This window comes from Pangasianodon hypophthalmus, chromosome 21, assembly GCF_027358585.1.
Source record: "Pangasianodon hypophthalmus isolate fPanHyp1 chromosome 21, fPanHyp1.pri, whole genome shotgun sequence".
In the NCBI taxonomy this organism is placed as follows: domain Eukaryota; kingdom Metazoa; phylum Chordata; class Actinopteri; order Siluriformes; family Pangasiidae; genus Pangasianodon; species Pangasianodon hypophthalmus.
The window spans coordinates 18,633,755-18,660,552 of record NC_069730.1 but is presented as its reverse complement, the minus strand read 5'-3'; the positions used below and the strand labels follow the sequence as shown (position 1 = coordinate 18,660,552).

The window sequence follows — 26,798 nt, the reverse complement described above, 5'->3', positions numbered from 1 at the left end:
AAAAAGTTTAAATTTGAGGATTATTGTGAAAATTATACACTTACATATATAATATTTACTGCAGATGGCACTGATCTGATACCCAGGAAAAATGGTTGATCAGATAGTGGTGACAAATATAATTAATTTGATCCAATCCTGTAAGAAAAATGAAACGAATTTTTTTTTTTTTTTTTTTTTTTTTTGGAGCTTGATATAGTTTTTTTAAATTGTTTTTTTAATTAATTAATTTCATTTTGTTACAATTAATTGTTATTATATTTACATTTATACTTTATGATTATATTTATTATATTTGCAGTGTAAGTGATATGTCTATGAAAGCTTCAGTTTTGTGTGTAAGACACGTTTTTAGTTTTAAAGTAGTTTTTAAAGAAAAAAAAATGAATGAAACGTGACTGCGTAATGACGTCATCGCGTCAACTCAAACCGCCCTGACGCTCCTGGCACGCTGTTTGCGTAATGACGCCATCACGTAAACCCCGAGCAACAAGACGAAGACTGAGGTGGGGGGAGGAAAGGGGGAAAAAAAAGGCCTCGAAGATGGCGGCCGCGAGTGATTTGCGGTGCATGTTGACAATCTGATTGCACGCTGGGGACGTTTTTGGTATTGTATTTTCGTTAAGAGAATACAGAAGAGTCGTGAATAAAAATAGCTTTATAGACTCAGTCAGCACTGGATATTTTTGCGGTGAGTTCTCAAGAATATGACGGAAAAAACAAAGAGCAAACATGTCTGTGACCGGGGCGCCATTTAAACATTTACACACGCTGTGTGAGAGGAAAGCGGGACCAGCGTTTAAGGAATAAACAGTGTCTGTTTTTAACGCATTTTATTTGACAACAAATAAAGCAGTACTTGTGCTAAATTTCACTGTAGAAATGTAGGAATAAGGGTTTGTTCTTAGGGTTTGTTGAGAGTTGGGAGATTTAGCGAGCTAAGTTAGCGACCATTAGCTAGCTACCATTGTGTGTGTGTGTGTGTTGCTAGAGTTTCTCCAACAAAACCCAGTTTTTAGATATTTTATAGTTATATACATTATATACTTAAATGTTTAGCACAAACGCTAAGTAATGCAAACCTACTTATGCAAAAATACTAATAACTGAGTATTAAAACATTTCAAATATTACATGCTAATCTCTGGCAAATCCGCCGCGGATTTGAAAAATTCCACCGAGAGACGTGTTTATAAAACTCCATAATTAATTATTATAAATATCTCGGAATATATAACTCCTTATAACATCGCGTTAAGTTGCTCTACAACAAAAATACAGTCTAATTTTGTGAGTAAAGTGACTTAATCCTGTCAAAAACGTCGTTACTTTGCCCGTGATGCTAGCTAGCATGCACCTTTTATTAGCAAGTAACTACATTTAGGTATAATTCGGTTATTTATAACGCCAATTAATAAAAGAAAAAACTTCAGAAACCTTTATATAGTTAGCTAACATGAATTAGATAGCAGTGTGTGTGTTGTGTAAGTAATCTAGCTGGAAGATTTTTTTTTTGCTAACTCTTAACCGTTAAAGTTATGCTAACTATCCATTTTAGCTAGCAAGGAGTTGTTTTTTAAAAAGAATGAAAGAAAATAGAAATGTACATCCAGAGAGGTCTAACTTTATGGTCAAATTATTAACATTGTGGTGTTGTATTCAAGTTACCAGGCTAGTTTGCTGTCTTGCTAATGATCTGATTCAGACTTGAAGTAAATGGGAGGCTAGTCAGAGAGAGATTTTTAATCTCACCTCTAGTATAAGACTGAATCTGAAATGTCGTGTGTAATAATGTGTAAATGTCTTTGTTTGCTTCATATAGTGTATTTTTTTAAAATAGGGACTCATTTATGTTTTAGCTTAAACTAACCAAGCAAATAAATATCTACAGAAGCATACACACACCTGATTTATCCCTGATAAATCTCCCAATTATTCAGATGATCCACTTTTTTTTTTTTTTTAAAGTCTTTTTAGTGATACACACCTGGAACTGTACCAATAATACAGATATTTTTTAGCACATTTTTGCACCTTTAGTTAGATACAAGCACAGGCTTGAAGGAAAACTCCACTCAAACACATGAAATGTGTTTAAACTGAAATATTTGCGATGTGTTTAGTGATTCCTGGTGTTAATTTGTTAGTTGATGCTGTAGTTTGTTATTCCAGTGATAAGTTATCGGACATTATTATTGTTTACACAGTTACACTCGTGTTTATTAGGAGAGAAAAACCGAGATCTCGAACACAAGGGAAGACTGTCAGGTTTCACTGTTCACTCCTACAGAGCTTCTTTTCTTTACTCGCCATTTTGATTGACGCTTTTTTATCAGTGTCTCGTTAATGAGAAATTCACCGTAGATGAAGTGGAGACGTTGATGCAAATGCTGGAGTCAAAATCCCAGAATGCAATGCAGCTATAATTTGAAGGTTTAGAAGTTGATCTGTGTACAAATGAGGAGGTGAGAGAGCTGGACTGAGTGAAGGACTAAAGCACCGCTGCATCACGCTCTTTAGGTAGATATAAAGCCAGGAATAATGCTGTGTTCATGACAACTGGGAACTCGGAATTTTTCAGTTCGGAATTTCAGACTTCTCGCGTTAGACAGTTCACATGAACTCAGACATCTAAAGTCTGAAATAGTAAGAATACAAGCTATAATCTGTCTACAAAAACTGGAATTAAAGTGTCATTTGGTTAGGGCGTAATTTATTTTTAACGTAGATGTGATAATTCCCTGTTAATAGCACGGAAAATTACATGAAAGAGCAGCTTGATTAAAAAAAAAAAGCTAGCAGAAAGCGAATTAAAAGGCCACTTAAAATCCTTAAATCATCCTGTTATTTCCTGTTTGCACTTTTCACTGTTATGAGCACGCCGCCATTTTGAAGTGGCGTCACGGAATTGCGGCTCGGAGAAGTCTGAGCTGTCGAAAAACTCCCAAGTAGGAATTACAAATTAGAGAGCCGTTCAAACGAATCTATCGTACTGGGAAATCAGAAACTTCACAATTCCCACTTGATCGTGAGCGCAGCATAAATCCCACGGCACCGCTATCAGCAGGCAGTCAGTCGGCATTGTGGGTAATGTAGAAAACTGTTAACCAGCGTGAAAAGTAAATCTTGTTCGCAGTTAAAGATCACGTTTTAAATATAATGATGAATATGCACATTTTCCAGAGTGGATTTTTCCTTTAATAGCTCAGAGGCTAGCACTGTCTGCAATCCAACCATTTAAAACAAATATAATTAACAGTGAAGGAATCTGACATTTAACTAAAAATTTCAGTGTGAAAAAAATCTTTTTCAAATTATTCCTCAGCGATGAGTGTATTAGTGCTACATGCATGTCCTGTTTAGAAAGAATTGAAATTATTCACTGACTCATGAAGACCTGTGGAGTTTCCCATGTGGTTAGAAGTTTCTTTTGTTTTAAAAAAAAAAAAAAAATAGGCCTAGCTTTTCATTCAATGCACCAAAGAAGTCAGAATGTACCATTAACCCTGGACACGAGGGGAGCTGTTAGTTTCTGATTAACGCTGGACCTCAAACCAGCATCAGTGTTTGTTTATATTTCTCTTTCCAGTGTGTTCAAATGTTTGCCACTTGCATGCAGAAAGAAATGAGTTGAAATGTTTTTATAATGCAGTGTGAATTTAATCAGGTTTGTCTTGATGTGCTGTATATATTCACATGATGATGATGATGATGATCGTTTTCTTTCCCTGAAAGTTTTATGGCTTGTGGGATCAGATTAATTTCTCAGGTTTATATGAAATGTTCATTAGAAAGGCTAATTCACTCAGTTTTGATTATATTGAATAAAGGATTTTTTTTTCATATATTAGTTAAAATAAATGACGGGTGTTGGGTTCTGCACTCTGTTACAGCCATGATTTAAAAAAAAAAAAAAAAAAGGATATTAAAAAAATTTTTTTTTTTTTTGGAGTTGCAGTCCTAAACTGTGAACTTTATAAGGTATAACTGTAATCTTTTAAGCATATTCAGTGTAATTTTTAAAAATATATTTGTTTTATTTAAACCCATGGTATGCAAAAAAAAAAAAAAAAAAAAAAAACTGTTGACATTGAAAGAATGCTCACTTGGCTGGATTATTTCCTGGTGTGTGGATGATTATATTACACTGTGCCTCTATGACTTTCCCCAAAGTTTCTGGCCAAATTAAAACATTAATATTAACATTAAAACTTCCTGCGACCTTGACACCCCCCCTCCATTTCATATTTATAATATAGGCCTACTGTAACATACGTGTGTGAAACATAAGTGACTAAAAACCAAAGGAATATTCCTTGCACAGATTTACCAGTCTAGCAGGAAGTGTTGTGGTGTAATAGGAAAATAATCCATGTCAGGGTGGTAATATGGCCTGAGGTAAAGTGAGCAGATTTTAAAGCGACATTCTCTAGACGGCACAGCGGGGCCAAAACATTGCCGTTCATCAGGTTTACAAGTCGAACTAGAAAATGTTTGGTGATTGTACGCACAGTAATGTTAATGTTAAGCTCGGTGTGTCTTTAAAAGTTTCCGCTGTCGTCCTGATTGTTGTCATGATCTGCGACTCAAATCTAAAACAACTTCTGATTTTACATTCAAAAATATTTACTAATCTACAAAATCCAGAAGAACTTCTGTAGGTTTGAAGGCGAGGAGTGTTTTTTAAATTAATACACTACATATAGAAAACTTGTAGTGTTTGTGCTCATTAACTTTCTAGAATGGTACAGAAGTACGCAATTTGAGACACAGAGCTAGTTAGTTTAAGGTACGTAGATGGATGGGGAAATTTGTCCAGTTTTATTGCTGAACTATGCTAGTGCAGAGTGTCAGAATGAAAAGGGCTAAAATAACGCGTACACTGTTCATTTAAACACGGCTTGTCTGAATGTGACTCCCAGTAACATTTCAAAATATTAGCCCACAAAATCTGATATTTCTAATATTCGTTTGCAAAATGAATGAATGACGCTAAAGGAGATTGTGACTTTCTCTCTCGACCCCATTTGTAAATCAAGCGATCCCTACTTTGGGAATCCCTGTACTGTGTTATTTACCACAGAGGTTTGCTCCAGGATAACAATGGAAAAGTGGAAGTTTCATATAAATTCAGGAAATTTTAAAGCTACGATTTGTGTACTGAAGTAGTCAATATGCACAGTTACTTTCAAAAGGGAAACATTTTTACTGCGTCCTTCAGATTAGGCATAAAGATTTTCACTGCATCAAACAGCTGTATTACATTGTGAGCTTCTCTGTACACGGATATTTACCTTAACTAACATCAGATAATGTTCAATTTAAAACCAGCAACACAATGATCTTCATCTCTAGAATTGGTAGGCTCTAGTAACAATGTTTTTCTTTGCTTTTGTGTAAATTTGTCAGCATGATCCAAAAAGTAGCATTTACCCTTCGTATTTTTCCCCAAATAAAACTAATTGTGTATTTTCTGCTATCTACACTCAGAATGTGAGCTTTTAAGAAGCATATCTCTGAGATTCTCAGTGATCTGTCACTGCTAGCCTTTTTATTTATTTATTTATTTTTAAATTGCTTATCCAAGTTTGCATATCTGCTATTAATGTTTTCCATTCTGTATTGAAATTTCCTATTTTGCCATGTGAGAGTAATCATTTGTTCTGCACAGTTGTAATTGCAGGGACACCTAATTAAGCCCAAACCAGCCGATTCAGATCTCTGAGCTCACTGAAATGTGCATAAAGCAGAAAAACAGCAGTTTACAGGGACCCTCTGAACTGACGGAGAGCATGTAACATGCCCTATTTAAGGAATAAGTCACTTCAGAATGTGCTGTTCTAGGAAAATAATCAATGATGGGGCGGTGCAATGACTTACTGTTGCCACCCTGAAGATTATTTTCTAATAACAGCATATCCTGAAGTGTTTCATTCCTCTTTTACCACAGCAGCAGGTCAACAGCTACAGTTATTATTTTTAACTTTATAGTTACATGTAATGTTCATGTAATGTTAGTTCCTGTTATCACTTACATTACAGCAGCTGCAAACAGTTGTTCTCTCATCAGCCTCTCTTTTCTTTATCAATCTGTTTATGTGGCGTGTCCCCCACACGTCCCCGTGAATGATCCGCTACTGTAGAAATGATGAGGTATTAGAACGAGCGCGTTAGCGTAAACCTGATTTGCAGCTGCACTGCTGTCAGAAGAGTTGAAACGGTGTAGTGTGATGAGGAAGTAACCTTTATTGCCTGGTGTCATAATGATCTCACTTACATAACGCTACAGGATTTTGAAACCGCAGTAGCTTTACCAGGTTCCTTAACTGAATAATTGAATCCTTCAGCCGTCGCGCATTATTCTGTAGTGTTGAATGCAATGTTTTCTGAAAATGCGTGATTGTAGCAGGGGTGAAAAGCATAAATTCACCTCAACCCACCTGTCCATCTGAATGCTCCAGTGTTTCTCTCCAATACAGAGCGTTTTGGTTGCTCAGGAACACATTCACATTTAGAAAATACAACTTTTAGTCTAGCCTGCACTAACAAAAACAAAAAGTCGTATATCAAGTATAAGAGTTTCTAGGAAAATGCATTAATGTTATGTGAGCTAGCTGTCAGCATCAACTAAGCCAAAATGTATACATGTTAATTAACTAGCTCTATTAATATAGACTGATATAAGTGTAATTTATTAAGCTAGTAAATGTAGTTGTTATCCATGGCTCTAAAGAGTCATCGGTTGATGGTTAGGGGGTTTGGGAACATGTAAGAAGGTACACTTGTGTTCAGAAATGCTTACTGGATGGAAACATTTGTTAATCCAATAGAGAGCTTGTTCTTGTTTGACAGGAAACCTGCTGGTGGTCTTTACATTGTTCAAAAAATGACAATCCCAGACACAAAATATACTTATTCTGGGAGTTCTGCCTAATAATCTGTCTACACGTTGTTTTAAAATTTGCTCTTTGATATCTTGCTGTTAATTTGCATGAATTTTGCTCTTGTCAGTTTTGTACACAGTTCTGTTCATCACTCATAGCCTGTGTTTGCATGTGTAAATTGTGAGGAATGAAAATGGAAATCAGTAGCGGCTCTCAGACGTTTCACACTGAAGCTTAGATTAAATATGAAACAAAGGTTATAGTCACATTGATGGATAATTATCATACCTATAGATGTTAGAAATGATATAAAAGTTTATCCCTAAATTGAACTGGATAGTAAACAGCAAGAGAAAATTCCCAGAACGTTACATGTAAATCACTTTGCTAACATTATAGAAGATCTACACATAAGCCTGGAATTGTAGATATCTTTGGGGGGAAACTCTATTCTCTATTCTTTTGTTATACCATATTTCACATTTAGCGTATTTAAGAGTAATATTTAGTTGTACATTTCATATATAATGCATTTTTATATAATATTACATAAATAGAGCTCTTATGGACGATAATAAGGGTCTATTGTATTACTAGTGTTGCTGGTGGACTGTATTAGAATAATCATAAATATTGAATATCACATTTCACAGGGAGTGAGAGGGGGAGGAAAAAAAAGCATTTTGCCTTTGTGTGATGATGATGAATCGAATGTCAGATGCAGTGTTTTCCCTTTTTGTCATGGTCCTAACTTAATGCATCCTAGATTAAATGATGTGTGTTGCTACCTAAACGTAGGTTTTTGTGCTCTGATAATGTAATGTGCAGAGGTGTATGCAACTGTGTAGTGATTTTCAACTTTAATCTTATTACTGGACCAGCACCAGGACATATTATTTAATTTTTTATTACAGTGTTAACGTTTCATGAGTGTTTGAACAAACTACAATTTTTAGTATTATTCCTTTAGCACTCAGATTAATCTAAAAAGTTCCATGTAATTTTTTTTTAGGTCACAGCATTGAGATGTCAAGTTCATTTTGTTTTTCTTTTTCATAACATATTTCTATAAAATGTGTAGCAGATGTGCAGTGGATGCTATTTTTTTTCCATTTCATGCAATCCTAATTGTTTCAAAACTCATACTCAAGCACCACCTCATATTTTAAAGCACAGTGTATGAAGTTGACCAAATGATTGTGTTGTTTTATTGTGCAGAAGCTTCATCATTTGTGTTATAAAAGCACAAATTCACATTGATATTGATATCTGAGAGACTCTGCGTGTTGATTTCCTGCTTTACGATCATAAACTGTGTGGTACATTTATGTTTGTAGCAGATTTGTCATTTTCTGTTGATTTCTTTAAGATCATGTATGATGCTGAGGTCTAACACTGGTCTTGTACAGCAGTAAGTTGTAAAGAGAGGAGTAATTTATTGTGAGGATGTCAGTGTTGTGTACTTGCGCTGCATTCAGCGTAACTCTGAAGTGGAAGTCGAAACTCACAATCATTGTCTTTTGTTAGCAAAAATCTAGCAAGCTAACTGATGAGGGATTTTCCTTCTCCAAACAGCAAACTGTATTGTCAGTGTTACAGATTTAGTAAGCGATTTAATGTCTGTTTAATATGTTTTATTGATCTAACGCAAACTCATTTAAAACTGTTTATTCTGTGAGTAGATTTATGATTTGACATCTCTTGCTGACTTTCAGGGTAGGAATTCCAAATTTGAGGTGCTGTTTTCTTTAGTTTTTTTTTTTTTTTTCTCCTCTCTCTCCTAGTTGGAAGATGACAATTCTGAGTTACAAGATTTAGTCGAACACAGCATTAGATCTCCGAGATCTAATGCTGTCTTCAAAATGGGCTAAAAAAAAATATTCTTCATGTCTTCAACCCTAACTGCAAATTTTACAAAACTCAAGTTTTTCATAACAATAAACCTTGAATATAAATTTTAATCCTTATTGCTGTTATCATTTTTGTTATTGATATAAGCATGTGATAGATTAATTGTATCTGACGTGTTGGAGAGAAAAGATGAAATTCTGCATCCCCAATAGTGTGACTTTGCAATTTCAGATGTTAGATTTAAAGAGAAAATATCTGTCAATTATTAAAACAAGTTAATGAATAAAATACATGATCCTGTCACCCATGACATGTTTTGTAAACACAAAAACTGGATTGGTTGGAAAGTATTGATTGTTATATAAAGACAGAATATTGATTACGGCCAAGCAGCTGATCATTCTCACTCGTCCACAGGTGTAGCTGAAGGTGCACCATCATGGCGACTGACATCGGCTCCCCGCCGCGGTTTTTCCACATGCCTCGGTTCCAGCACCAGGCGCCTCGGCAGCTCTTCTACAAGAGGCCGGACTTTGCGCAGCAGCAGGCCATGCAGCAGCTCACCTTCGACGGCAAGCGCATGAGGAAAGCAGTAAACCGCAAAACAATCGACTACAACCCGTCCGTCATCAGATACCTCGAGGTAACATCAAAACTCCAACGGTTACTCTTTTAAAGGTGCAATGGTCAGTTTTCTTTATTTCTTACTTGTACAGATAACCTGGAACATATTTAGAACTTGAGATGAGATGCAATCTTGATTTGAAAAAATTGACAAATCTTACAGAATGCACATTTAATTCAAATTACGTTTACTTTTTCCCCGACAGAATCGTTTGTGGCAGCGGGATCATCGAGATTTGCGTGCTATCCAACCGGATGCAGGTTGCTTTAATGATGTGAGTGGTTTGATATGGCTTGTTTTCAGGCTTTTGGAATATCAGGCTGTTTTTCTTACCATCTCTGTTTGTGTGTCTACAGCTTGTCCCTCCCGTCGGTATGCTTAATAACCCCATGAACGCCGTCACCACAAAGTTCGTCAGAACATCCACCAATAAAGTGAAATGCCCAGTGTTTGTAGTACGGGTAAGTTTGTTTCAGTGCCTGCGTTTAAAAACTAACTCTCCTGTAGCTTCTTCTGATTTGAGATAAAGTGGAGGTTCGATTTTCAGTGGATGGAGTGTGGGCTTGATTAGGTTTGAATGTTTATTATGCGTTACGTAATATGAGCGGTATTTTATGGTGAAGAACTGACTTTATTATGCAGAGTGTTGAATGTGTCAATCGAGAACCTCGTATCAAACGAAATGAAGTGATACGTCGCATCATTGCAGCCCTAATTCTAAGTGCAGTAAATGGCATGATAATGTAGGATATGACTTTCGGTTATTTTCATGTGTTGGAATATTAGTGCTTTGTAAATGAATTTTTATATATATATAAGTTGCCGCTCTCATCGCTGTGCCTTTCTGTTCCTTCTTTCCTTCTTATCTTGTTTATAAATACATAGTGGACCCCTGAAGGCAGGCGACTCGTAACCGGGGCCTCGAGTGGGGAGTTCACGTTGTGGAACGGCCTTACATTTAACTTTGAGACTATTTTACAGGTGAGTCATCCTATAAGTAGTGCAAATCACTCTTAATAATCTGACACAAGATTGAGTAATGTGTAGCAGTTACTGACGCTGACGTTACCTTCTTACAGGCTCACGACAGCCCGGTGCGAGCAATGACGTGGTCTCACAACGACATGTGGATGCTGACCGCCGACCACGGCGGCTACGTGAAGTACTGGCAGTCCAACATGAACAACGTCAAGATGTTCCAGGCGCACAAGGAGGCGATTAGAGAGGCCAGGTCTATACCCAATCTACCCTTTTCTGTAGTTAACCCAAGAAGCGTGTGTAGGAGGCGCCCCTCGGCGTCCTCCGTCCTTATATACTTCTCCCTGTGCTGCTCGATGTTGATGTCCTTGATTACTGACACGTGTATGTGTGTGCTGTTGCAACACTGCATTGATTTGTCACCTGTGGCTCATAAGTTATGTATCCTGGATTTTTCTATACATAATCACAATGTACAGAAAAGGTTTTTCCTATTTTTCCACATTTTAAATAAAGAATTCACATTTATCTATATGCTAAGGTTATTCCAACCACAGACTAGACACGGTGAGACACACAGGGACAAAGTGGTTATTGTGGAGGGTTTATGGTACTGACGTGCACTCACAGTACACGGTCCATTTCACACCGCAGCATTAACCGGGAATGTCGGCCATCGCCATGTGCCATGCTCACCATGACCTTTATTTAGTTTTGAATAAAGATTTAATTCTGGATTTTTAAATAAAGATTAAAATAATAAAGATTATTAGAATAAAGATGACAAATTTCCATGCCGATGAAGATGATCCCACTCTCATCAGGGAACTATTATCATTTGTAAAGCTTGCAACACGGCGTGACCTCTCACTGCTCCTACTCCATTTTCACTCTCAGGTCACATCCAAAGAAAAAGATCAAATAAAGCTGGTTATTATGGGTTTTCCCCCCTTACGTTCTCACTCTTGGGTTTCAAGAGTAATAAGCCACATGTTTAAAAATGTCCAATGTCCCTTGTTGGTGTCATTCCACACACATGAAGTTAAACAAGGACGGGAAAGTAAAAGGCCATTGTGTCATTTTTGCTTTGTGCATTTTCAGCCTTTAATGGATGAGCAGTGGGAAAACTTTGCTTGCTTTCTGATCTTTATCTGGTGGACAGAAGTTCCCGTGCAAGTCACACAGTTTGTTAAATATTAAGTTTGAACACTGTTGTGAACCACAACCAGGTTTTTTGTTTTGTTTTGTTTTGTTTTTTGGAGGAACTAATGTTTACTTTTGCTCAGGACTAGTGTTTGTCTGGAGTGTGATTATAGAATAGATTCACGATTATGGATTTATTTTTAATATCAGAACAGCAGCCTACTAAAGTGGACTGAGTGTAAAGCAAAAGGATGCAGAGCAACCAGACATTTACATTTAAACCATACTAAAATAGGAAATCCTCTCACTAGTGAGGAGTACCGTCGTCTAATCCATTCTCTTTTGGCATTTACGCTATCTGATGATGTGTTTCCTGCATACATTAATTGCTATTTATAACAATCCCAGAGGGCTCGACGTCTACGGTATAGCCGTTGCATTCGTGATTTTTGGCCCTTGCTACACTGACGACGCCTGAAAACTGCACTTTCATGTGTTTTTTCCAGATAAAGCAATGTTCAGGCCAAATTTGAAAAAGCAGTTGAAATTTACTTGAGTGTAAAAGCAGATTCACTGAAGGGGAAAGGGCGTGTTGCGTGAAATACGCACATTTGCATCTGGTAGTGCTTACATTCACTTCACGCCAACTTTATCGGGGTTAAGTTTGATGTGCGAATTCATCAGCCTCGGTTTGCGAGCCAACAGAAAGCATGAAGGCGGGATTGTGGTCTTTTGGTCAATATTATTAAGTAGTGATCACACCAGACAGTTGCCTCGCTGTTTTCTGTTGTATTACTGTTGCCTGGCGCGTATCTAGGGGAAAAAACTAGCCGTCCCATCCACTGACGTTCGCACTTCGGCAGTCCCTGTATTACCTATTGCTTGGTTGCGTGTTCTCTGTTGGAAGTTTGCCCTTGGGCATATGGTGGTGCGCTAGCAAGAAAAATCCTCTAGTATCTAGAATTAGCTCATGCTTCAGCAGTGCTGCTAAGGACGAGAGCGACAGGCTTTTGGTTTTGCCTTGATCAAACAAAAATTTTGGTAACGACAGAAGAAGAGTCGTAAGGGTGTCTGTTGAGCTCCTTCGCATCGTCACCGGGTAACCAAAAACTAATCCCTACATGCTGCAGCACATAAAGAGAACACAACCAAGCAGTGGCATACTAAAGAGCTTTCAGTGGGGTGTTTTTGGTTCCTCTGCTTCCTTAATGCTGTAGTTGTTGTGGATTTGGAACAGGGCCTCAGTTTCCATTGCAGATGGATGTGTTGTTGAGGATGTAGTGTTGTAGCGTCTTGCTGTTCTAGTATGCTGCTTGAACGAGAATCAGATCTAAAGTCTAATTCACAGACGGTGTAATTGGGACACACTTACTATAGAAACCCCTCGTCCAGAAACCAGGGAGTGTCTCTCTCCCACAAAGAGCTGCTTTGTTATCCTTCATTATTGATTCTTTTCCTGCTATGTCTTCAGTTTCTCTCCTACGGATAATAAATTTGCCACTTGCTCTGATGATGGAACTGTGCGCATCTGGGACTTTCTGCGCTGCCACGAAGAAAGAATTCTAAGAGGTACGTTTATGACCGACCTGAAGACACAAACACTTTGTCAGGAGATTAAAAAAATAATAAAAAAAAAAAAAAAAAGGGAAAGGGCAACACACTCAAATGGGGACTATATATATCTGTGTTTACAAAATCAAATCTGCACTCCATTCACACATTTCTGCACCTCATCATCTCTCAGTATGCTTAATGGTGGCTTCATAAAGTGATGCTTCTGTAAATGTGCTAAAGATTTTTTTATTCCACAGTATTATAAGTGAAATCAGTGACCTTCCTGAACATCTTTTCTGCTTTCAATGTGTCTCAGATGTGGGGGAAAAGTTGCAGATATACCACTACCTGCTTTTTTTTTTTTTTTTTTTTTTTGGTATATTTTTTATTTATTTATTTTATTTATTCTTTTAGACAAACATAAGCCCTAAAAAGATACATTTAAGAGGAATGGTGATCAAAGAGGAATGAATAATATATATATATATATATATATATATATATATATATATATATATATATATATATATATATATATATATATATATGCAACAATATATATATATATATTTTTTTTTTTTTTTGTATGCAATGAAAAGAGGCAGAAAAGAGCAGAGTGAGAACTGGGCAGGAAGAGTGGAGAGGAAGGGAGATGTATATAATAAATTTTATATTTATACATCTTTTACCATTTTCTTTCAAATAAAAACTGTGGTTTCCTTGTCCACTGAAAGCTAACACAAAAAGCAGACTCGTTCATCTTTGATTTTAAAAATGACGCGACTCTCTTACATCAGTATTGGTCTTACTTTTTTTGGTGAAAATTTTCATTTCAAGTTAGCCATCTGTAGGCCTGTCATATCGTAAATAAAACTCCTGGGAGCGTGCTGTTATAGGAAAATAATCAACAACGGGGTGGTGTGATTATTTTCCAGTAACAGCATGTCTGAACGTGTTTTATTCTTCTACCGCAACAATTTGCCAACAGTGTTATTTTTCTTATTTATTAATGACTGACAACTTTTTATCCATTTATAGTTATATTTAATGTTGTGGAACGTCCAGGAGACTTTATAGCAGCTATTGACGTTTGTGGAAAGCCACAATTTAATTGAATCAGACAGCAAATAAATACGACTCAAATGGTGTATTTATGGTACAAACAGCACTAAATCACACAGAAATCCTCGGATGTTTATCATATTGGATGCCCGCTACATTCAGTGTGTCATTTTTTTTTTGTTTTGTTTTGCATAGGTAACATTATTCTTTTATTTAACATTATTCATATTTTTATGAATGATTAAAATCATTTTGATTTCTTTCACAGAGCAGATTGTCTTGAAGTTCTCGTTGGTGGTTTTAAATCCTCTTTGTATTTTGACAGTTTTTCTTGTTAAATGGATTTGCCAGTCTGAGGCACGCAGGAATTGCATGGGGGGGAAGTGGAAAATACCAAAAATAAACATTTAAAAGGCTATCAGACATTCCAATCTTAACGCATTAAGCGTATTGCATTTTAATGGTGGAAGATGCTGGAAAATGATTCAAAATACATCAAAAGAGCTGTTTTTTTAAATTGTTTTCTGTCCATTTGTCCGTACGTCTGCCAGTATCTCAAGAAAGAGTGGTTGAAGATTTGTAGGCGTTATATGGAATTATCATTATAACCAGCTGAATAAATATTGGAATTGATCCAAACATGGTCAAGGTCACAGCAAGGTCAATTGTCTGAAATAGTTTTTTCAATAGTGTCCTTGCTGTTTGAAGTATATTTTAAGGGTATATGAAGCAACAAATTAGTAACAAGAAGGACTAGACATAGGCATCCCTGTTGTCACCACTGCCATCAAGTTTTTTATTATTCATAACAATAATAATAATAAAAAAAAAAAGGCAGATAGGCCAGTCAACATTTGCATAGGTGTTTTGAACGCTACGATATTAATAGACACTGTGGAACCCCAGCCCTTTCCTCTCTTCCATGCTAGTAATGTTTTTGCCTGTGCTTGCGGTGCTCAAAAGATCCCCTGATGTGGCACACTTGCTTTCTGTCAAGCTAAATGAATGTTTTGAATTCACCAAAAATGGTCAAAAACAGCATGTTTTGACCAAGAATGAAAATTTTGATCAAAATAGATTAAACACTTTACCACATTAAAGTGTTAAAGCTTTATAAATAATATATATTGTATTGATAATTTTTCATGCAGTTTTATTTTATTCATCAGTCAATAGCCAGTAAAAGCCCTGGCAAATGGGATGACTTGGTCTCAGAAAAACTGAACTAGACCTCATGGGGAAAAGTTTGGATATGTCTGATCTAAGCGATATAACATACCATAACTGCACCATGTCCCGCAAATCACCCACTTACCTACACATCATTCCAGCTGCCCAACTTCTTATTACGGGTCATTGTAATATGGTTCTTAAAGATAATCTACAGTTTCCTTAATAGCAACTTGCTCTTATGTAACTTCCATTTGTAAACGCATTACTGAGTCGGAGTGACAGTTCTGTCTTGTATTTTTTACGCTGTCATTAAACTATAAAACGCACTAAAAATAAAATAAATGCGGTTCCCTGAAGCTGAATTTTGCCAACTCACGCAATTTCCTCTGAAATAAACCATCATTTTGAATTGTCCACAATAATAACACTGGACCTGTTGGTTATAGCAGTGTTTTGTAGACGTAATGATAGGCATGTGTTATGTTCAGGCGTATATGAAACTGAAATAGAGTTAAAATATGAGCTGGGTGAAGGTTTGGGCTCAAAATTTGGTACAACAGTAAGGAAGTGAACAATAATAAAGCTGTGGATTCTGTTTATTCAGTTAATTCAATAAACATTTCTAATTGTTTTTTTTTTTTTCTGTAGTGGAAAGAAATCATCAGAATCAAATTAAAGACCTCAAAGTCATTGAAAGTGCTTGTGCACATTTGACTTGTCTTAAAAAAAAAAAAAAAAAAAAAAAGCATTGTTTCAGTAAATTTTATTTGTTTGTTTATTTATATTTAATTATAATTTTAATATTCCTGTGTTTTAGTGTAGTCTGCAGTTTGACACCGATGTTGTTCCCACTTATTAATTAAATAAAGCTGTCATTGCTGGGGATTTGATGGTATGTTAGTGTGCTTACAGCTCTTAACATATTATTTATTGCGTATTTAAAATTATTTAAATGATTGTAGCCATGTTACTGATGAGACTTTGGGTTAAAATCTGAGCTTTGTGCTGAGTATTGTCCACTGTATATAAACTGTGTTCCCTAAATCTGCTTAAAGGACAAGAGGAGCAAAAAAGAGACAAAAATTTGGACACGTGTCATTTTAACACACAGCGGTCATTGATGACGCCACCTGATGATCATATCATATATATTATTTTTGTGACATTGTCATCTAAGCAATACTGATAGATAGGCCGCATAGAAACGGAGCTTTTGTTAAAGTTGATATAAAAATGATCTCGTTTATTTTGACTGTCAAACTGCAATTCATTGGAATATCATGAATATCAGTTTCTTGGGCTTGATGCGTCTCATTGGACTTGACATTTTGTGTAAAACACAATCTCTTTTGTAAGAGAGCTGGGATTTCACTCCTGACATCACTGACTGATTTACAGTGTTTTGCTAACTTGCAAATGCATTACAACATCATAAACAAATTCTAAGGGAGCATATGTTCTCTTTCACCACACCAGAGTAGTAGTTTAATGCAACAGGGGAGACTAGGCTACAATTAAATTTAAAGAAAATTGAGTTAAATGAATCTAGAATAATCCATCATCACCAATTTTATGTCTGTTAGTACGCTTAGCGCGCCAGCTGCTCTTTTCTAATACGCTTACTAAGTAACATGGCTCCTGTATTGAACTTTCCCTTAAACCCCAATGCTGGAACAGCTTTAATGCACCTTGGTGGAGATTGTCTGGAACCACACTAGACAGATAAACACTTTTTCTTCCGTAAGATATTCCCTTAGTTGGTGTCTTCATGTCTAACCTTTAACTGATGTCCAACATGAGGAAGCAAGCCAATGGTACAGGCTTTGTGCTCTTTTACCGTTTTGGTACACATCATTACCATCTCATCATCCATACACACAAACACACACAGTCCTTCTCAGTCAGAAGGAGTGATTTACAGATATTACTACTCAGTAATTACAAACTTTTAAACAAGTTTAAATATTACTGACATTCAAACAAATGCATGACATGAATGTGTTCTTGTTTTAGATTTTAAAACATTCTGCTGATTTACAGTTTTGCTTCTTTTTTTTTTTTTTTTTATTTACAGAAGTCTAGGGATTTCTAATGGTTTACTGACTTGTTTTGGTTTACACAATTCTGCTGGTGCACAGAATTGTATTCATTCACAATTCTGTTGATTCACATAATCTGACAGAAGTCTATTGGTCTACATAATTCCACAAAATTGTATTGCTCTACAGAATTCTGTAGGTGTATATTATTCCCCAGAATGCTGTTGGTTTACTGAAGTTGTTACCTAGTTTTTTAATAAAAGCAAACTGGCTGTATGTTTTTATTTTAGTATTTGTTGCTTCGTGGAATCAGTTTAACCAGTTCCGTGTAAGGGTTTAAATAATGGAACATTGTGTGTTTATTAATATGATGAGGTTACTGGGTTACTAATGCTCGATTCCTTTAGCTAATAGTCACTAACTTTTACTAATAGTAAAATTTGGCCTTCAGGAAAGTGGGTTGGTTTCAGATTAAGGTATAATTGACTCTTGGCCCTTTGTAATTTTATGATTTAGCTTATTTGGCTTCCCCTGCCCTGGTGAAATACTTCCGCAGCGTGCTGGCACACTGGAAGGCACACTCATGTGAAATATCACACTATGCTGGAAACTCCAAGTATGAGATGACACAATACTACTCTTTCCTTCCTGATATCAATACTGAAACTTGGAGGATCCGATTTTTTTTTTTTTTTTTTAAGCATTTCACTTAAGATAGCCTTTTAAAATGACCCTAAATATCCAAACACTTTACTACCGTACAGGATCCATAACCTTGCCTTACCACAAACCACAGCTATATTTTAAACCAAAACTGTTACTAGCTGTTATGGAATCTTTGGTGGATATTATTATGCGGTAGAAGTAGTTCATAATATTTGAGGCTAGATTTTGCACAGAATCAGGTTGTATTTTTCCCCCCCACACGGTGCTGATGCTGGATATCGCATTGGTGCCATTTCTACTTATGAGCATATTTCAATATATATATATATATTACAATAATGGATGAAGCAACAGCAAGGTTTTTGAAGGTGTCATTATTTAAATTTTTGAACATTATTCTGCAGTAAGAGTTTTGAGGACAGCTGCAGCCTTAATATAAAGGTTATCAAAATATAGGTGTGCGATGTATTTTATTTCACAGCTTGTACTCAGAGTTGGTCTTACTCAGATTTCGAAGCTAATTTTAATTTTCATGGTGTTCTATTTGTCATTGTAGCCCATAGCATTAGACATTAGTGTTTGCTCATTATCTACATTCTCTGTCAATCACAATCACACTCACACACACCTAACCAGCCACTTCCACTAATGCCACTATACTGTAGAATCGATACCCTGAACATGCATGTAGGATGTGCTGTTTAATGGAGTAATATTCATGTGTCTAACTCGTTTGTATTCCTTGCTTTCCAGGTCACGGCGCAGACGTTAAGTGTGTCGACTGGCATCCCACCAAAGGCCTGGTGGTCTCAGGCAGCAAAGACAGCCAGCAGCCTATCAAGTTCTGGGATCCAAAAACTGGCCAGAGTCTGGCAACATTGTGAGTTTGTTACTGGGAGCCGTTTTAGCCAGAAACATTAATCTGTTACACAGCACCGGACCTGAAACTTATTTGACTCTATAATACTAAGGGTTAATCAAATTGCAGGACTGGGTGCAAATTCAAAGTGTTTTAATGTTGAGGAAGTGGAACGGATTTATAGAAGTGATTTGATGTAAATACCTCTATGAAGTTGTCCACTATCATAACTTTTATCAAAACTGCGTGAGAGATTGAGTAAACTAGTAAGCGAAACCTAACCTAGTAAATATGGCCTACTGTATAATTGGGTAAGTTAATAAATTAGTTCAGTCCAGCTTTACATCATTGGGTTTAGTTCTGCTTGAGAGAGAGCAATCCTGAGTCTTCGATAGTGGGTTGTCAATCAAGCACACCATTTAGAATATTAGAATATCTCCTAATATAACAAAATAGCATCTCACTAATTTTTTGTAATATTTTATGCCATATTCTCTGGTGCCTATATCCTTTGTCACTTTTTTAATCCAGGTATAACACCCCCCCCCTTTTTTTTTAAACAATAAATTCCTGTGAGTTTCATAGGTAAAAATTAAGGTTCTGCTTAGAACAGATGGATGGGGGAAGTAGTGATTTAGTATTTTGGGTACTAATCAGAAGGTTGTGAGTTCAAATCCCAGCATGTCCAAGCTGCCACAGGTTGGGTCTTTGAGCAAGCCTCAACTTTTGATAAAACCTGAGATGATGATCTTGTGTCTCAGACATGCCCATAAAAACACGGTGATGGAAGTGAAGTGGAACCTGAACGGTAACTGGCTGCTGACGGCATCGCGTGACCATTTATGCAAACTGTTCGACATTCGCAACCTGAAAGAAGAGCTGCAGGTGTTCAGGGGACACAAAAAGGAAGCTACAGGTAGAAACTGAGAAACGCTGGGTTTATGCTTATGTACACTGTGTTGTGTTTGTGTGTTATCTGACGCTGTTCATGGTGTTTGGTTGTAGCTGTTGCCTGGCACCCAATCCATGAGGGTCTTTTTGCGAGTGGAGGCTCTGATGGATCTCTGCTCTTCTGGAATGCAGGGTATGAGCTGCTTGCTTACACACACATTTCATTCACAGCAATTAATTACACAGCTTGTTACAGAACCTAACATGCTGTGAATAACAGTAATCTTTAAAATGTGTCGTTGACAGGGTGGAGAAGGAGGTGGGTGGTATGGAGATGGCCCATGAGGGTATGATCTGGAGCTTAGCCTGGCATCCTCTTGGCCACATTTTGTGCTCGGGGTCTAATGACCACACCAGGTATGTATTTTAAACTATATATGTAGTATAAACATGCTCATAACACAGAACAATGAACAGGTGCAGCATCAGGATCACCCAGAATAACTGTGCTGAACAAACTGACTATAAATAACACCCAAAGCTGGTTTATAATTAAGGGTAATTATATAGAGACTTGTATCAAAGAATGCAGTCATGGCTAAATAAACACCTACTGGTGATATGTGGTAATAGGAAAATAAACTTAATCTGTGTATCAGGGCCAAGGTAACTCGGAGGATAAGGATCTTGAGATGAAGAATTGTGTGGCAAAAAAATCAAGTTTAAATATTCATCTGATGCATTTTATCACCTTTAGCAAATTCTGGACCCGAAATCGACCAGGAGACAAGATGCGCGACCGCTACAACCTGAATCTCCTACCAGGAATGTCGGAGGACGGAGTCGAATATGGTGAGTGATTGTGGATCACATATAGTAACTGTAGTTGCATGGACTATTGAGCAATATAGAGGGCTCTGGTGATGGACATGAGCTTCCACGCTGTGCGCTCTCCGTTCCAGAATCAGTTATTTCAGCTGAGCTGCCACATCTTGGATTTTAAGAATTAGTACAAGTAGAGTAATATGATACACAGATTTATTATTTGGCACATTTATTGCACCGATTTATTTATTTTTGTCATTAAATGTGTAGCCTGAAAAGCATCAAAGCTTAAAATGTAAATCAAAGCCTGTATATGACTGTTAATTGAAGAGTGAATTGACACAGTCTTTGTTGTTGTTTTATTAATATTTAATTGCCATAATAATAATCGCATTGTCCTGAATCTTTTTTTTTTTAATTTGGAAAAGACAAATAGTAAAAATGAATAGTCATGCAACCCTTAAACTGTGGGGTAGTAAATCAAGAATGTCTCTCTTGGTTTTTTCTGAGTGTCATGTTCTGCCTCCTAGATGACATGGAGCCCAACAATCTGGCCACCATTCCTGGGATGGGGATCCCGGAGCAGCTGAAAGCAGCCATGGAACAGGAACAAACCAGTGAGGACCCCTCACACATAACAAATTTAATATCCTGCTGTAAATAGTAGACTGAACCCATAAGTTAAAAGAATGGGTAATGGATACTACGATGAAAGTGTGATAAGTACTGAGTATAGTTCATCAGAAAATTTGTCAAATGAGGATTTTTTGTGATACTTTCTCCTGGAAATTGACTCTGAAATAAAACCCATATTAATGCATTGCTCATATTAATCATCAGGTAAAGAGACAGTACCGGAGGCTGAGATGAGCATCCCAGGGCTGGACTGGGGAATGGATGAGGTGATGCAAAAGGACCAGAAGAAACCACCAACAAAGAAGGTTCCCTACGCAAAACCAATTCCTGCTCAGTTCCAGCAAGTAAGTTTAAAAAAAAAAAAAAAAAAAAAAAAAAAAAAAAGCATTAATGTTATTTATGCCTTTATTTTTTACTAGAAAATTTTAATATAGAAATCCACAGTCAATCTTCTGTGATAAGATTTAAAAGGCTTTAAAGAATTTGTATGAACTCATGTTTAATGACATGTTACATGTTTAAACCATATTCTATGGTATCTAATCACTACTCTTTCCTTGTTTAGGCCTGGGCAGAGAACAAGGTGCCAACTATGGTTCCAGGAGAGCCACCCAAGGAGAGAAAGGATGAGAAGGTGGATGGAAAGAAGAAGACTCAGGCTGAGATTGAGCAGGAGATGGCTGCACTGCAGTACACAAACCCCATGCTGTTAGAGGTGCGCTAAAATATATAATGTTTGTCTTTACTCTTCTATACCTGTATACTGTAATGATTTATAATCCCACTATCAGGTTTCTTCTTTATGTCATCTCGGGGGATTTTTCTTCGCCACTGTCGCCCCTCCTGTAGATCTAAATCTGCATCTGAATTTCCGTAAAGCTGCTCTGTGATCGTGTCAAATAAAATTGAATTAAATAACGTGCATTTTCATCTACAGCAACTGAAGATTGAGCGAATGGCCCAACTCCAGGATCAGAGCATGCCACCTCCTGGAGGCCAGCCAGGCAACATGCCATCCTTCCCTGGGCAAGGAGGCCCCATGGCACCGCCTCCACAGGGCTTCCCTCAGTCAATGCCGCCCCAGCAGATGCCTCCCAACATGGGGCCTCCGATGGGACAAGGTGGCATGCCCGGCCCTTATATCCCCCCAGGTCAGATGGGACCTCCAGGGCCTTTGCCTCACCAGGGTCCTCCTCCGCAGGGCATGATGGGACCTCCAGATCTCCACGGACCTCCCCGCCACCCTGGACCTCACAGGAATATGGGGCCTCACGGCATGCCACCAGGGCCTAGGGGCATGCAAGGTCCTCCACCAGGTCCGATGCCTTCAGGACCACCTACAGGAGGCATGATGGGACCTCCACCTCGGGGTCAAGGGCCACCCCAGGGAGGCATGATGCATCAGGACATGCGCGGACCAGCACCTCATGGAAACATGATAGGTGCACAGGGGCCTCCGCCAGGAGGAATGATGGGGCCTCCACCCAGAAATCACGGCATGGGCAACATGCACGGAATGGGGCCTCCTCCTGGAGGAATGCACGGGCCTCCAAACAATATGCAGGGGCCACCGGGTAACATGCAAGGACCTCCTCCGTATATGCAGCAGGGCAAGCCGCCACACATGGGCGAGGGAAACAGAGGACAGTTCAACCAGGTAAAAAGTGGACCTTAACTGAATTACATTTGTTTTGATTTACGAGTCCGGGCTTTAATCTCTGTCTACTTTCTAGGGACAGAATTCTGGCCCACAGTCAATGATGCATGGTCCTGGTGCCAAAGGTAGGCTTGAGAAACCACTTTAATTTCATCATAGTAGAACACCAGGAAGAAAAATCAAATAAAAATCAGATGTCTGATCGTAATTCCTTGTTTTTTTTAATGTATTCTATTTGTCTCGTCTCTGTGTTTGTGTAACTATATATAGACGGACCTCGAGGGCCTCCGAACCACCACATGGGGCCTCCACCTGAGCACCAGGGCTCGGACGGAGGTTCTCAGTACTGGGCGGAGGACGGAGGGTACCAAGAGGGCTGGAGGAGACCGGGACAGGACTTTCACGGAGATCCCAGGGGCCACCGAGGAGGTTCTGGAGGGCAGTGGGAAAACCAGGAGAGGTTCCCTTCTCACGACGATGACTACGAAAGGTGTGTCATTCAATAAAGCTATTTTAGGGACATTTAAGGATAGGTGAGTGACTGATGTACAACTGAGCTTGTAGTTATAGCTAAATATTTGTGAGGCTGAAGGTTGTTTGATAAAACAGCACTTCTGGTTTTTGACCAGAAGAGTAAAAAGGCCTACAGTGTCAAATAATTTACAAAATAACAAATTAAAACACTCATAACAGTATTCCTTTTCGGAATCTGGGAATCTATAATTCATTGAGGTATATTAAAAGGTATATTGCGGTATGTTATTTTTCATAATGTCTAGCTGAGAGTTAGATCAGCAGAGTTGCTGACTGTACTGTGTCTCTACAGGTTTGATGATGGATATGAGGGTGCAGGGGATGGGTACGAGCAGAGGCCGAGGCGACCACCACATTCAGACGATTCGTAAGTACAATACAATGTAATTACAGATTATAAATACATTCATACACAATACTGCCTCTATGTGCTGTTTATTGAGAATCATAATCGCTGAAGTATGGGCAGAAAACGTGCTGTAATGAGCTCTGGAATTTTTTTACTTTTTTAGTTTCAGGAGAGGTGGAATGAGCGGACGTGGAGGCCGAGGAGGTTACCAGGATGAGTACGGAGGAGACGAGAGCTTTGATTCTCAGGACGAGATGGGCCAGGGCTGGGGGAATGGAGGGAGAGGGAGGCCACGTGGAGGACCACCGCGTGGAGGTTTGACTCGCATCACGTCATCCTTTCAGCCACACACACGCACTGAGAATCCGTCCAATCAGCATGAGTTTGAACATGTCATATCTCATAGGTGGTGTAGGAAGAAAGGGGCTTCTGCCAACTCCTGATGAGTTTGCGGCTCACTACGAAGGAGGAAGAAACCAAGAGGGTTGGGAGGGAGGGCGAGACTCAGGTAGAACCACTGTAAAACAAACAAACCAAAAAAGAAGCTTTGGGGTGGGAGGGTGTAGGCAGATAGTGTCAATGTGAAGCTGAACATGAAGTTGAATTGTTGAATTTCCCACACTGTAGAAAGGAAGTGTATAATGGTGACACTGTGCTGTGTGTGTGTGTGTGTGTTCAGGTCATGAGGGTTATCGGGACAGCCAGAGAGGTGACCATGGCATGCACGACAGCCCGTCTGCAGTCAGTAGAGAGCGATCTTCTTCTCTACAGGGCATGGACATGGCCTCACTTCCACCTCGCAAACGTCCCTGGCACGACGGCCCTGGCACCGGAGACATGGACTCACCCGGAGCTGGACCTGATGACCGAGGGGCAGGTAAGACACCAGAGGTTACATAGATACCACAAACTAGAGGGGACCAATAAAAAAATAATCTAGTACGCTCAGTTAAAGTACACCTACACAAATTTAGCATCAAAGCCAAATTATCATGTCGCATCTGGCCTCACCACTCCGGATTTGTTTTAGTCTGAAAGCAAGTAGCCTGAATGTTGCAACTGAAATCTCGTGTTTATTTAAACAAAACTCTTTAATTTATATTTGCTTACATTTTATATTTTACACGCATGTTTGAAAACACTTCTAGTCTATCTCTCTCTCTTCATGCTTTGCTATATTAACTTATATAAACCATTAACAAAATGTTTGAGAACCCCCGAGTTAGAGAGTAACACTTTCTCTGTTCAGGTCGGCCTCCATCACGTGATGACGTCGGTTACGGTCCTCCTCCATCCAGGGGCGGTAGAGGAGGATGGGTTCGCGGTGGCCGTGGAATGAGAGGAGGCCGGGGACGGTAGGAGGAGCTACACCCTTAAGACAGCAGGCTGGACACTGTGGATTGAAAAAAGGACCAAAGGAGCCACAAATCTGCTCCATCAGCTCCGGCTCATTGATGCCCATTTGCGCATTTTCTCCAGTTTGTCCTGAGGTTGTAGTGGCTCAGCTCTTCATGCTGCTCATAGGAACATGAGCCTGGTTGAGGCCTGTATGCTGTGACTGAGCATTTTTCAGCTAATAATTGCTCATGCTGACCTGAATTTGAAACTTGGACACACGTACATCACAGATATGAAAGACTAGCTCACACCTTTCACTTCATTTTGGGGATTTTTGAACGATCTTTCCCCAAATACTCCACGGTGCACTATAGAGTCTGTTTCTCACTCAGTTCTGATCTCACTCAATGTGGATGTTCACTGGACTGGCTCGAAGCTTTCCAGCTCCTGTTAAAGCTTCAAAAATGCACCATGTGCACACTTCCAATCCAGCGACTGAAATAAGGGACGGACTCTGAAACTTGGCACGTCCAGGCGTTTAATTTTATGTAAAATAATAATAGAAAAAGTGATTCTGTAACATGAGCAGCTGACTCCTCAGGCTGCTGACTTTGTTTCAACATGTACAGTTTGTCAAAAGGTTGTCATATTGTTTTGTGCATTTTTGTATGAGATGGCAATAGAAGTTTGTGCAAGATTTATATCAAATCAGTTGTCATTTCCTTTCTTTCAAATTTTGCACATTATATCCCCAATCTATTTTCACTAATAATTTGAACACAAGTTTCTATTACTGTATTGTCAATATTTGAAAAAATATTTGCATTTATTGCATTTATTAGTAAATGCGAATAATTAGTAAATGCGTAAATAATTTTACCCAGTTACTCATTAAATCTAGTCATCTAAAAGGACAGGATATAAGTGATCTCATCTGGCCCATGGGTAGCAATGAACTCGTATGCAAAACAGATTTATTCTGTTTTTCCAAATAGTCAATTCATCCCGATTGTCCTCAGTTTACTTTATTTTTTGCAATGAATTAATATTAATACACTTATTTTACAAAATTATGTGCAAATGAGGTGAGTACAAATTTCTGACATTAAACCGATCGGGTATATTTTGGGAATAGTCACTGATATCTTCTAACTTCCTGCATGGAGATGTTTATTTAACTTTTACAGAAGGAGCCTCCAACGTCAGCACTTTAACAGTATAGCAAAGTCTTTAGGAGAGAGAATTTTACTCTGTGGTTTCTTGGTCTTATTAACATCAAGAGAGAAGAAAGAGAGGTTGGTGAGGGAACAACAGCTTGTAGCTGCTATAATCTAAGCGTGAATAGGAACTAACTAGTTTTGCTGACATTCCACAGCTATAAGTGGATAAAAAGTACTCGTCATTCTTTAATAAAAAAAAATTGTTGACAGTGTTTTATTCCTCTTGTACCACAGCAATGTGCTGTTACCAGGGCGGTAACAGTCAGGCTGCAACACACCACCCCATCATTGATTATTTTCCTATAACAGCATGCCCCCAAATGTTGTTTTCCTTACTATATTGTTGTTTTATTAAAGTGTTTCTACCACCTAGATCAAGTATCTGGTTGGAGATAAAGCCTGCTAGAAAGAGAAAGCTCTCCTGAAGTTCTATTGGCAGCCTACTCAAGCAGCTGGACGGAAAGATGGTGGTGCACTACACCTCATTCATCATATTTTTATGAGCAGAATTCAT

The 26,798-nt window shown here is 38.2% G+C and overlaps 1 protein-coding gene across 2 annotated transcripts; it reads left to right on the top strand.

The window, feature by feature from the left end:
- Positions 1-495: 495 nt before the first annotated feature.
- wdr33 (WD repeat domain 33) lies at positions 496-25,772 on the top strand. 2 transcript variants are annotated; one of them, XM_026946217.3, is made up of 23 exons: positions 496-691; positions 9,153-9,378; positions 9,566-9,634; positions 9,717-9,821; positions 10,246-10,341; positions 10,440-10,591; positions 12,953-13,050; positions 18,729-18,855; positions 19,596-19,750; positions 19,840-19,918; positions 20,032-20,142; positions 20,483-20,577; positions 21,081-21,167; positions 21,391-21,530; positions 21,752-21,901; positions 22,124-22,843; positions 22,920-22,968; positions 23,114-23,333; positions 23,670-23,744; positions 23,890-24,041; positions 24,133-24,234; positions 24,406-24,603; positions 24,976-25,772. In XM_026946217.3, the coding sequence occupies exons 2-23, from the start codon at positions 9,175-9,177 to the stop codon at positions 25,083-25,085; spliced, it is 3,294 nt and encodes a 1,097-aa protein (XP_026802018.1). In that variant the 5' UTR covers positions 496-691; positions 9,153-9,174; the 3' UTR covers positions 25,086-25,772. The 2 variants fall into 2 exon arrangements, with proteins under 2 accessions (XP_026802018.1, XP_026802019.1); XM_026946218.3 differs by lacking the exon at positions 24,133-24,234 and having other exon boundaries at positions 497-691.
- Positions 25,773-26,798: the final 1,026 nt, after the last annotated feature.